The sequence below is a fragment of the Manis pentadactyla genome, chromosome 12 (genome assembly GCF_030020395.1).
Source record: "Manis pentadactyla isolate mManPen7 chromosome 12, mManPen7.hap1, whole genome shotgun sequence".
Taxonomy (NCBI): domain Eukaryota; kingdom Metazoa; phylum Chordata; class Mammalia; order Pholidota; family Manidae; genus Manis; species Manis pentadactyla.
The window spans coordinates 108,790,934-108,809,265 of record NC_080030.1 but is presented as its reverse complement, the minus strand read 5'-3'; the positions used below and the strand labels follow the sequence as shown (position 1 = coordinate 108,809,265).

At 43.8% G+C, this 18,332-nt stretch overlaps 1 protein-coding gene across 1 annotated transcript in view; it reads left to right on the top strand.

Annotated features, from left to right (window-relative positions):
* AK9 (adenylate kinase 9) overlaps window positions 1–18,332 on the top strand; it is a 94,174-nt gene that overhangs the window by 33,683 nt on the left and 42,159 nt on the right. Inside the window, exons 14-20 of the mRNA XM_057489483.1 lie at window positions 2,727–2,822; window positions 2,908–3,012; window positions 6,319–6,467; window positions 10,367–10,523; window positions 11,686–11,800; window positions 14,841–14,914; window positions 16,027–16,182. Of these exons, the coding sequence (XP_057345466.1) occupies window positions 2,727–2,822; window positions 2,908–3,012; window positions 6,319–6,467; window positions 10,367–10,523; window positions 11,686–11,800; window positions 14,841–14,914; window positions 16,027–16,182 (852 nt within the window). The remainder of the gene's footprint in view (window positions 1–2,726; window positions 2,823–2,907; window positions 3,013–6,318; window positions 6,468–10,366; window positions 10,524–11,685; window positions 11,801–14,840; window positions 14,915–16,026; window positions 16,183–18,332) is intronic.

The window sequence follows — 18,332 nt, the reverse complement described above, 5'->3', positions numbered from 1 at the left end:
CCTTCCCCCTGGTTCCCGGGGAGCTGGCACTACGGCTGCTTCTGCTGCTGCTGTTGGAGGCTCGCATGTCAGCCCTGACTGTACTTAAGTCTTATCCCTGGAAATACTAACTTCAAATTCAGAAAGTCACATAGTGGAGGAACAGAAAGAAGCCTTAGTGATCAATTAGCACAACTCTATAATGTCACGGATGGCACTGAGGCACATGGAGATTGAGTGGCTTCCTGAAACTCATCAGCTGGCAGCAAAGCTGAGACTTGAACCCTCGTTCCCGAAGCCCCCAGTGCCCTTCTCCAGACCGTCTGGCCTCCCTCTAGAGCTCACTCCTTATTTTAGAATACACACAAGGGTGTTTTTCTGTTTTTCTCATTTCACGGTGACTTTTGGAACTCGATCTGTTTTGGTAGAATTTATAGGTGTGACTGGCATCTTATAACTAGTCGCCTTGGAGCACACGCATGTATCCTCACCCAAACATCGCGTAGTCGAACACCCTCGGCACAGCACATCCTCTGCTCTGCCTGGGATCTCTCCCCCTTCCAAAGGTTGGGATCCACAATTTGAGATCAGCTCCATCAGTGTCAGACTAGATTCAGCCACCACCGTTTGGATTTCCCAGAAGCCATGGCAGTGTTCTCTCCTCTAACAAGTCATCGCTGCCTCAATTCCAAATAGTATTTTCCTATTGAAGTTTCGCAGTACAAAAGTAATAGCCACTATTTACTGAGCATTTACTATACATGGAGGCTATGCTAAATGCATTGCATGTATTATCCTATTTATCCTCATAACAGGTGTGTGAGGTGGGCATTTTATCTCTATTTTTGATGGATGAAGAAAGACACCAAGGCTCAAGGGGCTCCATACCTTGCCCACAGTTGACAGCCAGCAAGTGATTGGGGTTCAAATCAGTGTTTGCACTCTACCCTCTGTGTCTCTCAAGGGCTCACAGAAAAGTGGAAAAAGCAGATGGAAGCAAAATTCACTTATCCTTATTCCCCAGAGATACCCACTGTTAAGAATTTGATGTGTTCTCTACACCTCACCTTTTCCTACTCATATTTGTAATGATTAATTGTGATTACGTCCACAGTGGTAGTGATAGTGGACCTTTTAAAATGTGTTCTTGCCAGTGTTTCTCTGTAAGATTATTAAGTATTTCTGTCTGAGATGGATGTTGAACATTATCAAATGCCTTCTGGGCATCTATCAAGATGATCATAGAGTTTTTAATCCTTCCCCATTGATTTGATCAGTTATACTAATATATTTTCCAACAGTAAACCATTTGTGTAGTCAGAAATAAACCTTACCTGGTCCTGGTATATTATTCTTATAACATTTTTTTCTTTTGCTGGTTCACCTAGGATTTTTCCCCCACTTGCATGTCCAATTGGTTTATAGTTTTCCTTGTGCTTTATTTGTCTGATTTTGCTTGCAGGGTTTCACTAACTTTCTACATAAATTTGAAAACTTCCCATCATTTTCTACGTTTGAAAGTATTTAAATTGCAAGGAAATTATCTGCCTACATGGTGTTGTTGAGCTTTGCTAGGCAAGAGCCCATTATTTGCCTAACATATCTGCCTCTCTTCTTCCCCGTTAGCCTATAAACAAATAGAATAGCGATTTCAGGAAACAACCAAAAGACCAGCATTGACAATAAATGCCATCCCAGACATCATCCAGATGGTCCAGAATGAGTTTCTGTTTTCAGTATATTATCTTCAAGATGAAAACCAAAGTCTAAAAGAATAGTTGTGGACAGCTCACCAGCTAAAGCTTAAGAAGCGCTGACCCAGACTTCTTAAGGCTGCACAAAATGAACTCGCCGATGCATTCAGCAGGGACCTGAGTGCCAGCTTTGTGGCAGCCGTGATTCCAGGCCCTGGGCTGCAGAGGCGGGCAAGGCGCACGAAGCTCCTGTCTTCCTGGTGGTCACGTTTTAATGGAGGGTAGTGGGGGGCAGAAAACCCCAAGTGAACAGATAGAGAAAATATCACACAGTCCTGGGGCAGGGGCGCTGGGGTGTCGGTGACCAGGGAAGACCTCGGACATTGACCTGAAGCTGGATTAGGAGAGGAAGCTGGGCTTGTGGGGGAAGAACGATGATCGGTAATGTTTCTTGGAGTCTGGTGATTCCTTTCACACTGGATTATGGCTGAAATCATAGATTCCAGAGCTCTCCACAGATTGCCTTCTGCCACCAGAATATGGAAGTAGGTGTTCTTGCATAGGCTACAGACTTCAAGACGTCTTTCTTTTCTTTTTCAAGTTCACCAATTATTCTAAATCTGACAGTAGGGTTAACCCTTCTCTGAAAATTTTTAAAAATTGGAATGTGTGTGCTAGTACATTTTTCTCCAGTATGTTTTTAAGAAAAATTTGTCAGTGGAAAATACTGGGGTTTTTTAAGAGAATTTTTGAGAAAATTACATAGTAATACAGGATGGCGGCTAACGTGGAGTAGGCTTCCCATGTGCCAGGCGTCCTCTAAGTTGCAGTGCATCCATTACCCCGGCCAGCCCTTGCAGCAGGGCTGCTGGTCTGAGGGTCCTCACTCTGCCCAGAGAAATAGAGACTAGACAGCACGTGATTCAGGAGGCGACGCCCAGGGGGTCAGAGCCCACCCGCTCGTCTGTCCGGCCTCGCGGTAGAGGACGTAATTGCCAGGCCGGTCTTCCCACCCCAGCACCTTTGTTAACGGAGCCCGTTGCTCTCTTCCAGCCGAGTCAGCTTCCAGGGAGTCAGGTAAGGAATCTGACGAGCTCCCGAGGGATGCGCCGAGAAGCTTGGAGGACGTCCCCGCGCCCGCCGAAGGAGGTAGGGGACGCATCACTGCTGTCACTGGCCCGCCTTCCCAACCCAGGCAGGCCCACCGAGAAGGCATATCGCTCTTCCACTGCAGGGTTCCCTCGTGGGTCCCAAAGAGGAGGCTCTTCCCTGGACGGCGGAGAAGCCCAGACGAAGTCAGGAAACGCCCTCAGTGATGAAGCGGCCAAAACGGATGACGGTAAGCACACGAACACCCAACGCCATGCCTGCGGCCCTTGCCTCCACTGACTTTATGTTTTATCATGTTTACATTAGCTTAAGAGCTCGAAATTACCCCCAGCACTGGAAACTTCAGGAGGAAGAAAGTTAGCTTCTCTCTTACAGATTTAAACCGAACAGTTATAGACCAGAAATAGATTTACTACAATGAAGAAGAAAATGTAGAAACCACGGAGTCTAATGTGATTAGAATCTCCCACCAATTTTTTGACTGTTTCCAAATGTGACACAGTCATCATATCGTAATAAGTTATTTTTTTTAAAAGCTCTCTACTTTCTGCAATGTATTGGAATAAAAACATCAACCCAGAGTTTTAGCTGTGAAATGTTAAAATTGAGTGTATCTGCCTTATAAAATCTTTCCATTCACATTGGAACATAATTGAGAGCATACAGTGTAAGCTGTTTTTTACCTTTTTCTATTTATGACATAACATTTGAAATATATTACTTCATTAGAAATATTTTAAACCTAATTTAAAAATACTGTACATTTTCCCTCTTCATAGTTAAGAGTTTTAACTAGTTCTTTATGTTGGAAACAAATTACTCTTCTTTCTTTTTTTTTTTTTTTGCTATTACAAATAATGCTTCAATGATTTTTTTAAATAAAGATTTGTCTGCAGTTGCTCATGTAACGAGTCTGAAGTTGCAGTCAAACTGCTTTGCAGGAAAGTAGTTTCACATCATGTTCCCCTCAGTGACATACAGAGCATGTGTCATTGTGGCCTTAGTATTTTCTCTCTTTAAGTATTATTTTAGTTTTTGTTTGACTCTTTCTGAAGTTTACTATTTTAATGTTAACTGTTTCTATTCTTCCCTGAGGTGACCATTTTTGTCTTTTGTCCATTTTTCTAATTTATATCAGTTACATGGTTTCTAGATAAACTTTCTATATTAGTTGCTTATTTTTCGTATTTTTTCCAAATTGGGTGGTTTGTCTTTCAAATCACCTTGCTGTTTTCGAAGTAATTTTTCATGTTTTCATAGTCAAATCATTACTTTCCATTTGTTAATTTCTTCCATTTACTTTCAGCCTTAAAAAGTCTTCCTCTCAACCCAAGGTTTATGTTTACATTCCTTTTTTTTAAATCAGTGCAACCTTTTTGTAGTTAGTTTTTAAATGCTTCATATTGTGTGATTATTGTGTCATATAATGGACAGCAGATTATGCTTGGTTTCTCCTGATTCCGACGGATGCTTATTTCAAGGCTTGTGGGAAATGAACCGAGTATGGCTAAACTTGTGTGTGGCCCTCCTCGCCCAGCACACACACAGGCACATAGACATCCCAGAAGAGCCCGAGACACTGAAACGGGGTACTTGAGCGTCTGGGAGCCCCGTCCCAGCTGCTGCAGACAGAGTTCCGAGCTCCAGTGCCCAGAGAGCCCCGTGCTGCCGGCTCCCTGTCCCTGTCTGGGGGAGGCCGACCTGCGTGGGGGCAGGCATGTGTCTGCGCCCTGCCCCGGGGAGGCCCCTGCTGCCCACAGTGCGCCCTGGAGAGACGCCTGCTCCCTGCCCCCCAGGCAGAGAGGAGCAGAGCCTTTACCTCCTGGAGCCAGCAGGCTCTTAGTGCCCTCGGGACTTTTCCCTGTTTAGATCCACTCGCCTGCTGTGAAACTGGAATAACTCTTGGTTTTCTGATAGGTTGAGTCGTTATCTTTATTTTCCACTGCTGATAGATGTGTTGACCTACTGGATTATTATGGTTGTTATTTTGACGTTTTAGAACGTCTTGGTTCCTGCACCCAAACCACAGTCTTCTTTGGGAATCACCTACAATTTAATACTGTTTTTAGGTGCTAAGCATATTTTATTCATAGAGAAGAATCCAGTAACACATGTACATTCAAAAGAAGTTCTAATCAAGATTTAGAGTTGGAACCAAAAAAAGCTTAATTAGTATATAGGTAATTTGGCTCTTTTAGATTGTGGATCTAAAATTTTTAAATTGCTCTTTCAGAACTTTGAAGGAAAATGTGATTTTTTAAAAAAGCGTTACTAATATACTCAACTTATTCTATCTTAATAAAATCTCTATTTTGAACAGTTGGACATGTAGGAACACATAAAAAAGAGCATATGTTATATTGTTTTCGTGGAAAAGATGACTGGGAAGACAGGACTTTCATCCTTCTGTTCTGCCGTCCCTGGCATGTGTGCCATAATAATTTGCAAGATGGCTGCTGGTGCTCCAGCCGTCATATCAGTGTGCCTAGCAGGAAAAGGGAAAAGGGAAGGGACAAAAACTGGCACTCCATCCAGTTGAGGTTTTCCTCTTTAAAGGGTGACAGGAAGACTCACGAGAACTACTTGCGTCTTACCTACCAGCCACCCAAGCTGTAAGGGCAGTTGGGAGTTGTGGTGGTGGTAGCTGGGCACGGCGCTGAGTCCTACACAGTCAGGCTTCTGTTCCTCAGGAGGAGGAGAATGGATGTTGGGTGCACACCGGCAGTTTCCAGAACAGTCGGCATCTTTGCCTGGCTCCGTCTGCCTTGTCGCACCCCCCTTCCCAAAGCCAGGGGAAAGCACGGCCTCTTCCACTTGGGCTCTCCAGGAACTGCCGCCTCCATCCATCCCTTAGAATGGACTTCTCACTTCCTGGCAGGGAGGGCAGCAGGCGGTTGGTCTTCGAAGGCCCTTTGGGGTTTTCTGGACCGGAGCATTTGGGGTCTGGCACGGAGCCTGACGGGTGGAGCCTTGGGGCGGCCTGGGAGTGCTGCTGGAAAGGCAGAAGTGGGGGAGCCGGGCGGGCAGTCAGTGTCCTGCCGCTCTAGGGGAGCGGGTGAGCACTGACCGCATGGCACAGCCTGTGAGCCAGTCAGCCGCGTAAGGAGGCACGCAGTGGGGCAAGAAGTGAGAAAGCAGCCTGTGCCACCCTCTCTTCCGTCCCTGCCAACTTGATGCCCACCTGGCCTCTCACTGCCCCCTGAGGCCTCCTGCTCATGATCGAAAGTGTCCAGCTGGTTTTCTGACTCTCCCGTCTGTGCTCAACCCCAGGAATCCTGGGCCCATGCCTCTTCCCCCAGCTTCCAGGTTCTAACTCCTGCTGGACAGAACTTCCTTCTCGCCTCGTTCACTTTCATTCCTAGGCACTGGCGTCAGCCCCTGCTCTGGTGTTCTGTGACTCCTGACTTCACATTCCGCCCTCGTGTTTCTCCCGTCCTGTGCATATGCTGGGCTTGGGTATTAACAGTCGCGTTCTGCTGCAGTTGGCTTTGTCCACTGAGATCAATAATGCATTATTTAACTTACTTTACTTTAGACTCAATTGAAGACGCGATAGAAGAGGTGACTGCAGGTCACCCACAGGTCCTTTCCATGATAGAGGAGACTGTAAAAATGACAAAGGATATGAGTTTTGAAAACCCATATGAAAAACATGCTGAAATCTTACAGGAAGTTCTCCAAGAGGTAAGAAATCCAGGCTGTTGGTGTTTATCACTGATTTAACAGTGACTGAGAAAATGTTAACTTAGTATAACTATTTTAGAGTCTCATGTAACAGCATCAAAATCTGTAATTTTCACATTCACATACATTTTATAGTTAATGTTGTTCTGTGTAATGTACTCCAGTGAACAGTTGCTTGTATTCTCCAGTAAACTTTCATTTATCAACAATTAAGCAGTATAATTTCATAGCTTTAAGTTAATTCATTCATTTGGTTAAGAGATGGTATATATGAAACCAGCACAAATGCTAGATATTTCAACTCTGAGCTGATTAGTTGTAAACCAAGACAAATTTCACTCCCTAGCTAATTAATTTCATCATCCAATCTAAGGGGCAAGTAACGCCTCAGAGGCTGTGTCCCACCTGTGCAAGTCGAAAGGCTTTTCTTTCATTTATAAACACGATATCCACACAGGCCTGTCTTGTAGACCTTGAGTAAGCATTCAGAACAGAAGTCTAAGACCACAGATAAGTTTGGGGCTCCTAGTGAATTTCTTCTGTATTTTGAAAACGGTATAATTTTAAATTATCAGGTAAGAAGAAAAAATATTTTGCGAGAGTACAGAACCACTCTGTAATGCACCAGCTGGGCACCTCGAGCCCCAGGCTGTACCCAGAACGAGTTGCCATCTCTTTCTGAGCTTCCCAGGGAGATCTTTCAACATCTTCTGCATCCCCAGGTTTTCCTGTCATCAGTTTATTCCTCCAGAAACACTCTGAGCACCTGCCGCTTGCCCTGTACTGTTCTGGATCCTACAGGCACGAAGATGAATCAGCCACAGCTCCTTCCCTTAAGGAGCTGGCAGTCCAGTGGGGAAGGCTGATGTACAATCCGGGAATTGAGTTACCATGTGCTAAGCGATGGGACGTGTGTGCAAGAGGTAGGAATTCCATGGAGGTCAGGGCGACCGTCTCTGCCTGGGAGGTGAGACATGCAGGTGAGGGTGTCTTCGGCACTCTGAAGTCCCATCCTCACCCTTCCCTGAACATTTCCTCAGTTCTCTTCAGAGTATATTCCGGAGGCTGAAAATCTGCAGGGAGTCCTCCTGGGCCCTTCTGGTCGAGGAACACGTGCAGTGTCTTCTGGTGGCAAACGGCAGCTCAGGGGTTTCGGCATCAAAGCTCCTATCAGATCGTCTCTGTGTGGAACCTGTCATCCGTTCTGTGATCTCTGTGATACAAAAGCTATTTGTGAAATGTAGCTAGATTTGAACCTAAAACTGCTCCAAAAAACAAGGGCCTTTTAAAACAAAGACGTAGCTGAAGAGATATGCTGCTTTATGAAGTCGTTTGCTCATTTTTTCAGATAGTTTGTCTTTTTTTTCAAGTGTGGATCCTTCTGCAGTGAGTCCTCTGTTGGATATATTGCAGTTATCTATAATTATCTTCTATTTTGAATAATAAGAGTTAATTTACTGAAGTGCAATTTACCAACTTCTTCATTTACAATCAGTGCTTTTATGACCCAAGGTCAGAAAGATATTCCTCCAGGTTTCCTCTGGACACTCTGCTTTGCCTCTTATGTTAGATCGAAGGTCCATTTTGAATTAATTTTTGTGTATTCAGAAAAATATCCAAATGGCCAATAAGCGTATGAAACAGTATTCAACATCATTAATCACCAGAAAAATACAAATTAAAACCACAACCCAACAGGAAAGGAAAAAGTATTTATAATGTTGGTAAAATTATCTATTGGACAAAATACAATTCAGAATCTCACATCAAAATAGAAATATATTCCATGTAAATTAACTAGTTAAATAGTTAAATGTAAAAATGGCACTTTTTTTAAACTAGATGGCAGCATCGTGTCACTGGAATGACCCTCCTGCTGGTCAAGGCCTCTGGGCACAGATGAACTTGGGAAGCAAAACCTCAGTAGAGAGATTAGTTAATAATGAGTTCTTCTCTATGAAAAAAATCTCAAAAATCAAAATTTCAAGACAAAGGCCAAACTGGGAAAGTATTTATAATAAATATGATATGTTAATTGCTTAATATAAAGATTTCTTACAAATCAAGGAAAGTCTAATACTGCAATATAAAGCGGGCAAAAGATGAAAACAGATTATTTTATCAAAGAGCAAATGAAAATAGGTAATTGAAAAATTTTAATATTCAAATTGCAATAAAAGTATGAAAACTAAAACGAGATACAAGTTCTCACCTGTCAAATTGGCAAAGATTCTGAAAACATCTCACGATCCGTACTAGTGAGGCCGTCACCACAGGCACACAGAAGTGGAAATGATGCAGATATCTGGAAGCAACGCGACAGTGTGCCTGAGAAGCCCCAAAATGTGCATCGCCTCGTTCCCTTTGACCTATAAACACATCTGCTAGGAATCCAGCCTAAGGACATACATGACATTTGGATAAACATTTATATTTAAAAATGTTCATCACAGTATGATGTTAAAATTATAAATAATGTAAATGTTTAGCAGTAAGAGAATTAAACAAATTAAGATTTATCTGTTTGAAGAAGTATTATGAAGCCATTAAATTTTTCTCAAAAAAATTTGAGGTAAACTAAATTATATCGCATGTTTTAATTTTCATATCTTTAAAACTTGGGCTGTATTGTGTCTTATTAGCATTTACATTTCCTTTTTCTGTTATATTGAGTTATATTTGGTATATCTCAAAGGTGTACAACATAATGATTTGAGATATGTATATATTGTGAAACGATCACCTCAAAATTTAGTTAAATCCATCACCTCACATAGTTACATTCCTTTTTTCCTTCGTGTTGAGGACACGTAAGAGATATCTCCTCTCTTATCAACTTTCAAATACACAGTACAGTATTGCTAACCGTGGCCACCATGCTGTGCATCAGAGTCCAGGAATTCTTCACCTTGTACCTGGGAGTTTGCGCCCTTTGACCCCTTCACCCACTTCCCTCCCGCCTGTTCTCCGTTTCTGAGTTTAGCCTTTTTGGAGTCCTCTCTCAGTGAGAGCAACAGCATTTGTCTTTCACTGACATTTCACTTACATTTCTTTACAGTTTTCTTCTTTTTTCCTCCTAATTCTCTTATGTCAAACATTCCAAAGTGTTTTAAAATTCTTGTTTTCAAAAGAGTCTTCATTCAGATGGAAATTCAAAAGGCAGATAATTAAATTAAGTTAAATTAAATTATTAAATTCTGCAGAGGAAGAGGGTTCTGCCAGCCTTCATGGCACCTCTGCCCTTTGACTCATAATATTCTGTGGTTACCTGATGGCGCATAAACTTGTTCAAAACCCTCCGAATTGGGGTAGGCACAGATCCACATCACTCATTTCCATACTTGTGTTGAAGCTGTTGCTGCCGGGCCAGGTCAAGGGGCAGGGGTGCCAGCATGCAGCAGAACTCCCGAGCACCTGCAGGCTCCGCGCGGCCCAGCTCCTCCCTGCCGCTTCCAGTGACCCTGCGAGCACCTCCTTCTCTCTCACCCGAAGGGAAGCGAGGAGTGTCGTCCCTGGAGAAGGAGGCTGGGCGAGGCCCTTACTGCTCAGGGTGGTCCACGCACTGCAGGCACCTGGGGGCGTGTTAGAAATGCAGACTCCTGGGCCCCACTGCAGACCTGAAGCTGGATGCAGATTCTGTGCTGCTCAACAACATGTCACAAAACACACAGCTCCATTTATTTAGAGGCTTTTGCTTCCCGCCCTTAATTTGTAAAATGTATAGCTTTGTTGCTTTAAAATTAAGTCTCTCTTAAAACTAAGTGGCTCTTTTTGTTTTTCCTTCTGAATCAGAAGAACTCAAAAAATACTTGGGTAAAAGTCCACAATGACATGCTAAGGTCGCACCCTCAACTCCTACAGCTGTGATGGAAATATCAGTCTCTCTAATTTTTTCACAGGTGGCTGAAGGAAACAAGGAGAGGTTCTCTGGCACCCCGAAATACAGAGGGTGGGTACTGGACAACTGCCCTGTCACGAGAGAGCTGTGGCTGGCCTTGATGGAGAAAGGAATTGTTCCTGATTTAGTAATCTGCTTGTCAGACACAGAAAACAATGGTTGGTAAATATTTATCACGTAATTTGAAAGTCGAGTTTTTATTGCTGATAATGTTTTTAGTTGAAGAACAAAGTGGAAAACTCTCCCCCATGACCTCAGGTGCACATACCACCCCAGCCATGCCTTCATGAACTACAGGTACAGAAGACGAGGCGTCCACCCACCACGCAGGCGGCCAGTGCTCGTGCTGGGCTGCTGGATATTCTATGAGGCCCTTGTGATTTTTCTTGGGAGTGGAAATTTTAACACCCCCTTCCCAATCAGCTCTATAACTTACTAGTGAAAACTAATAAGGCTGTGTATTAAGACTATGTGTTCCACCTTCTTCTTCTCAAATGGGAAATATTAAGTATGTAACGATAGCAGAACTAAATTGTAATTATTCTATTACTTTGTACAAAGCTATAGTAATCAAAACAGTATGGTACCAGCATAAGAACAGACATGTAGGCCAATGGAACAGAATAGAGAGCCCAGAAATAAACCCACACATTTATGGTCAACTAATCTTTGACAAGGGGGCCAAGAATATCTGTCATTTCACCTCTTAAGGAAATATATTTGAAAAGAGTTTTCAAGGGGAAAATGTAATAAACTACCTTTTCCTGTTTTAGTTATTTCTACCATGCCAATACATACCTTTTAAAAAGGATTTAAGATGATGGTCTCTTAATGTTTAAAGAATCTGGGCTCTATTTTGATGAATACTTAAAGGGAAATGTATTGGGTATAGGCAGAAATAATTTCTCATTGTTAATTTCCAAAATACACTTGACCTTCGAACAACTGTGGGTTTGAATTGTGTGGGTCCACTTTTACACAGCTTTTTCAATAAATATATTGGAAATTTTTTGGAGTTGTGCAAGAATTTGAAAAAACATTTCATTTTCTGTAGCTTACTTAATTGTAAGTATACAGTATGTAATACAGAATAACATACAAAATATGTGTTAATCAGCTGCTTATGTTATCTCTAAGGCTTCCCGGTCAACCACAGACTGTTAGTAGTTCAGTTTTGGTGGTGTCAAAGGTTACACTCGGGTTCTTGACTGGGCAGGGGTCAGTGTCCCCAACCCCTGCATTGCTCAAGGGTCAGCTGTGTATCTTGCTATATTTTATAGAGCTTCAAAACTAATATTATTCTCCTTCTCTGTATTTCAGGAAAATGTTTACTTAACAGACTGTATTTAAAGAATAAACTTGAAATTGACTCAAAGATTTTAGAAAGATTATCAGGTGAACTACAAGAGGAAAAAAAAGAGCAAGAAGCAGCGAGGTAAGAAACTGCCCCACATGTGATAAGAGGGTTAATGACTCTCTTGTAACTGTTAAATGTCTACTGGTAATTTATATTCGTGAAATGTCTTTAATATCAAGATTGTGATCTACCAACTAGACCCAGTCCTAATTCATACCAAGAAAGCAGTGATTTCACAAATACTTAGGGAGAATCTCTCAAGTACAGAGTTGTGGGTATTTTCATGCCCCCAAATCAGACTTGTTCTAAATCAAATGTCAGCTCTGAAAACACACTGTAAAGAACTGAGAGCAGGTAAGATTGTTTTTGATGCATTTATCTGTGACTTAAATAATTTTGCTATTATCCACAAATTGAAGAAATAATATGATAAAAATACACGAAGATACTCTTGTGTGATGGAATTAAAGTCCAAAGCCCGACCACGTTCTGTGTGAGGAATAGTTATTCTCTAGTCTGGGGGCAGTGAAGAGCTTTTTAAAAAATGAACATTAAAAAAATTTTTAAATCCGACTATCTGTGGCCAAGACTAAACTTTAAAGAACTATCAAGTTCTTCAGATTAGAAAACATAGCATGTAAAGAAACTGACTGCTGAGCCTTGCTCTGTAGACCCTAAACAGTTTAATCTGCCCCCTGGGATTCCCACTTCGCTAAGCCATTTAAAAACTGAAAGTCTGTCTTAATCCACTAAACCACCTCCGTTAATGACCGCGGAGGAGCCTCCCCAGCGCTTCCTCCTTTTCGCCCCCAGGTGTTAGTGGTGCGGCCTGACTTAGGGGTGCTCTTTAAACTCCGGGAGTCATGAAGCCGGGAGGGGGGCTAGTGAGGATGGGCAGATAACGGACAACTGTGTATAGAGGATTCTTTTCAGCGTTCATTATTCATCTAAGTTAGCCATTCCCTTAGGAACTTAACGCAAAAACATATGAAGTAATCTGCTTACATTAGTTGATAAAATCATTGTTTGATATATTGACTAAAAAGTATTAATTCAAACAATAATTACAAACTTACTACATTACTTTTAGCTTTTAGAAGTTCTATTACAAATGGAGCTACAATCTGCTAGGATTTAAGGGATTACCTAATTTTTTCCCCAGTATATGAGAAATAGTCAAGTACTTGAGAACAGATGAAAATAACAACTTAAGAGTAAAACAAAGTTCATGTGATTTCTAGACTGAAGGTCTGCCTGCATTTTAAGTAGATAATTTAAAATACATATACATCTATAATTTTTTTTTTTAAAGGAAAAAGAGATCTCCACTTTCTCCCAGCTCTCTACCTTTGCCTCTCTTTTACCATGTGGAATTTTCTGTAATATAGTCAATTTTCACTTCTTCTGAATCTGAAGTTTTACATCTTTATAGACTTCTTAATGGCCAAAGACTTGCCCAGATGAAAGCAGGCTCCTCTATATTTCTATATGTTGTTCTTAAAAATTCCACATGAGTATTTCAAAAATAAGATTTTTTTCATATACACCGAAAATACAATGTAAAGGAGTTAAAAAGAAAAACAAAAGATCAGAGGTGCGTTTAAAGGCCATACAACTTGGCTGGAAAAGAGGTAAGATGCAGAGGCCTGAGAATTATCTCCTGGGCCAGCACCCCGGCCCTGCTGAGCTCCCCGTTTCTCCAGATCAGCGCCCAGACGCACCTGTCGGAGGCGGGGCGACTGCTGCCTCCGCCGTCGGTCACCTCTCCGAGGGCTCACAGAGGCGGCCAGGAACCGGCGGCCGAGCCCTTCCTCCCTCTAGTCGGGCTCAGACGCCCCGCAGCAGCGCGCCGGGAGCCGGGTCTGGGGTGGGCAGCCTCCTCGAGGAGCCCGGCCCCGCTAGGCAGAGCGACACAAGGTGGGGACGATGTGCAGAGACAGGGTCGGTGGTTTCGGGGTCTGGGCGTGAGCGGAGGGACCTCGAGTCATGCCAGGGCTCGAGGCCGGACCGCGGCCAGAGAACACCCCCGCTTGGCAAGGGACCCTCCTGTCTGGAGAAGAGGTGTGGTGACGTTTTTTGGGAGAATATATGTAACTAAATGTTCCCAGGAGGGGGCAGGCAGGGACACCAGGGATGCTGAGCGGGGGGGAGTGGCGGGCCTGCAGAACGGCCTGAGGAAGGCCCCCGAGGGAGCGGCCGCAGAGAGGCGGCGCCTGACTCCTGCCTGCGGGCAAACGCCTGCTGCGCTGCGGGCCGTTGTCTTACAAGATGCAGCCGACATCCTTATGCATGTTTCTTCGCGCAGTAGCAGCCAGTCCCCGAGAGCTGGCCTGCTCCATATAGAGTACCTAGGTCAAAGGCGTACACGTTTCAGTTTTTAGTAAATATTGCCTGTCTCCCTCTTTTACTAGCCTTATACCTGTCATCGCCATTAAGGCAGGCTTAGCGCTCAACCCTAATGAAGAACAGATTCCCTCCTGTTATTTAAGCTTCCATATTCCAAGCCTCCTTAAATCATTACTATGTCAAAAAGAAAATGAATCAAACTAATTTTTCCGATTAAAAGATAAATTTACAAATATTTATTCATTATAGAAGATTTTTTAAATGTAAGAAAAAAGGCTTAATAAAATTTAAGACTTTCAGAATGCCGCTGTCCAGAGATAATTCCTGTTCACCCTTGGACTGGCTTTCTTCCGTCATTTCGCCATAGTTCATATACATCTTACCACGGAATCACGGCGGCGTCATGCATAGTTTTCCATTACACCTTTTTTCACTTAACATTGTATTGTAAACATTTCTCAGTTAATCAGAAGGGGAGATGGTACAACTTTCCCCATTTGTCTTTTCATCATGCAGTTAGACAATCCTTTGTCAATTTTCACAGATTTCCTAATTAATAGCTAATTTTTCAAAGTATAACATTCCAACTTTTCATATATAAAACACTGAAAATTAACTTGCCTCAGTATGAGCAAACTAAACATTTACACTGTAAAGCAAAAAAGTATAACGAATATTATAGTTTATTTTTACTGCTATATGCCTCAGATCCAATAATATTGAGATGTCTGAATTTCCAAAGAAAATTAAATTTTGGACCTTTTCATTTCAGAAAAGCCAGAGAAGAGGCATTGAGAATGGAAGAAAATCAAAGGCTACTGGAAGCTATGGATGAGAAAGCAAAAGGCAAATACAGATTGATATCACTAATCATCTGCCATTGAGTTTTGTATTGTTAGAGCAGGCAACTGCGGGATTTCCAGGGACTGACGGACAGGGTGGCATCCTCAGTCTGCCCATGAGAGGCCAGGTCTAGGTGGAGGCCCATGAAGTACTTATTCAACCCCCTTTCATTCTCTGTGTTCCAGCTTGGGTAATTAATTGTAAGGTCACTGGAGTAATGGATCCATAGGAAAAGACCCCTGACCCAGGTACCTTTTCCACCCCCCCAAAGAGGGACACAGAGCAGACAGCGTGGGCAGCAGGTCTGAGCTGTGGCCCCATCACTGACGGCTCACGGCTGCTGGAGTCACTGCTGTCAGAGGGTCCTGCAGGCGTGAGCACATGGCCACGCTCTTCCTGTACCTCTGGCTTTGCTCTGAAACCGCCATCCCCGTTATAGAAGAACTTACACCAGCAGTTTCTTTAGGGCTGGAGTTCCTACCCTGGGGTCCACAGGTGAAACTCCAAGGCCTGTGAGCCTGAGTGGGAGAGGAACTACAGCTTTATTTTCACCACTTTAATTGAAATTTAGTATTTCCTTTAACTAGCATTTAATGTAGCCAACAAACCACAATAATATAAAAAGGACCTTGACTTTGTCAATTACTGATGTATTTTATTTCCAGTGTTTTATACTGTATTTGAAATCCATTGCGTACTTTAAACTTACAACACATCGCCATTTGGATTAGCCCCACTCCAAGGGCTCAGTAGCCACCCGTGGGAGTGACTGCACATCAGACGGTGCAGGTCTAGCCGTCCCCTTGCTGCATGGACGTTTGGGCTGCTTCCAACCTGCTGCTGTTAACAGTATTTGGGAGGCTGTGTACATCCCCTCTTCGGCATGAATCCATGGGCTGGTGCTCACATAGCACTCTGAGCACATGACCATCACCATTTACCACTGCCTTTTAATAGATAAAATATATCGAATCGAATTTCATTAAACCCCTGCTTCAGGAGGGAGGGGCCATTCCTTACTTTTTGTTTTGGCCTCAGCACTTAGAGTGCCTGGCCAATTAAATGTTTGTTGACCTAAACTGAATGATAATTTATTTCTTCTCATTTTTTTCTAGAAGTGGAAGAGACTGAAAAGGCTGAAGAAGAGATTGAAGGTGAGGAGTCTGAAGTTCATGAAGAGTCTGAGGCCCTTGAGGTCGCTGAGGAGACCCAAGGATCCTTACCCGAGGGGTCAGAAGTGTCTGAGGGCCCTGAAGTAGAACCGGAATCAGGTTAGACTCTATTGAGGGCCGTGCCCTTAACTCCGCCACGCCCACTGCTGTGTCTGGGTGTGCGTGTGCATGTGTGTCTGTGTGTGTGTGTCTGTGCTAATAAAATGGAAGCAGGCTGAGGTTGGACAGATGAGCCCCCGGACAGCAGCCACGTCCAAACCCCACGGCTCAGTGCGGCGGGAAAGCTCTGCCCCGGCACCAGGAGCAGGGCCGGCTGCGTGATGTGGGACACGCTGTTCAAAAAGCAGGAAGAAACTGTCATTTAAGGTACTAAAATACAAAGCTTTTTCTTTTCTTCCATGATCTGTCTATTTGTCATGGTGCCTCTTGTTTGCCCTTTAATGCCATTGTAAGTAAAGAAAAATTAAGAATTTAAGTTATTAGCATGATTCTACCACTAGTCTTTATGTCACACAATGCCATTTTTAAATGAAATATAAGGGCACTTAACTCATATACAGAACCTCCCACATTACAGAATTGTATATCACAGCTCTGCATGCATATACATTTAATTCTTACCAGAATACTAAGTCAGTTTCATGCACAAAAGTAACTCAACTTTTAATTTCACCTCTTAACATGACACACATCCTACCAACACTCACTGCCTCTAGGTGCCTCATGATAAAGGAGGGTCTGGAAGGAACAGGAACCCTGGTCGGCGTGTCCTTGCCCTTCCCCCTTACCATCGTTTCCAGCCTAGGTATTCAGCTGACACAGGAAGGGGTGCGGTGGGGCTCCGTGGTCATTCATATCTCTGAATGCTCTCACCTTCTTCTGCATCGGAAGCAAGTTCTAGTTCAAAGGGAAAGCTTGGTGTCTCAGGCTGTGTGCACTGTCCCCTACCCCGCCACTGAGTTGCACCTGCTCCCATACCTCAGTCCCCTGACACTGTGCTCCTTGCTCGTGCTGGGGCACCAGGAATGTTCATGAGAATGAGGTGCAGGGAATGGCAGATACATGCGCAGGTCTCTGCTCACATGCACTGCTCTCCCAGTGGAGTCCCTTTGGGTTGTGCCTACAAAACCCAGTTCCCAGACGGTCACTGGAAAGCTCCCAGGGACAGCTGAAAAACATCGAAGCGAGTGTGAGGCCTCTTTCAGCAGGTGACTCTGTGCATGCGCACAAGCCCGCTCTGCCCCAGAGCCAGCTGGGCGGGTGGGTGGGCAGGCCAGAGTCACAGGCCCAGACAAGAAAGCAGGCTTAACGTAGCATGAGAGGGCACCCTCCCTGCAGCCCCGCAGGGGAGTGAGGCACAGAAACACCTCCAAGCATGGTTAGTGCTGGATTAGAAGCCAGTGCAACAAACAGAAGGTCCTAGATACCTGCCGTGAGATGCCAGCATGCAGCAGGTAGGGCCTGGGAACCTGCTGTCAGCTGGTAACAGGGCCAGGATAAGGGGACATTTTATAATAAGAAATCTCAAGCTCACCATGGGGATCATTTTTATCACGGAAATTGGCATTCACTGTACGGGACAATACAAAAGCAGATTCCTTGTGCCAGGCAGAGGAGCTAGCAGGATGGAACACGCAGTCATCGATGCTGTGGAGGGAGGACCCACCTATATTTTAGCTGACTTAGAAGGCCGTTTCCACAGTTTCCCGATGGCTGGGTGTATGTCTGGCCTGTGCAGAATGTGAGTCTCAGAACTGGGACAGACCGTGGTATGAGAAGTCAGGTAGGGAAGTAAGTAGCCCTGCTTTCCCTGAAAGCGTCTGTGCTGATCTGTGTGGGAAGCTTGCTCACATCCAGGAAAACCCGTTTTCCATCCGTGCCATCAGCAGTGATACTGGTTGAGCTCCTCCTCAATTTCGCCCCACCTATGCCCACAGCTGCGACCTCGGCGCAGCACCGCCATCCACTGCCCCCCTGTGCCTTCACTGTGGTCTTCCGGTGTGTCTCCACGAGCGTCGTGATAGAGCAAGGAAATAGCAGGTCCTGCCGCTCTAATGCCATGTGAACACAAGTTAGAGTAGCATTTAACAGCAGATGATAGAATTACATGTGCCCTGTATCAGTTGTTATTCTGGTCCATGCCCATTTGTAAATTTAAGAATATTCTCCATCTGTGGCCTTATACGACTGGGTATTTTTATGCCATATTTTACCTAGCAAGAACTGTATTTTCAGTGAGCCATAGTATA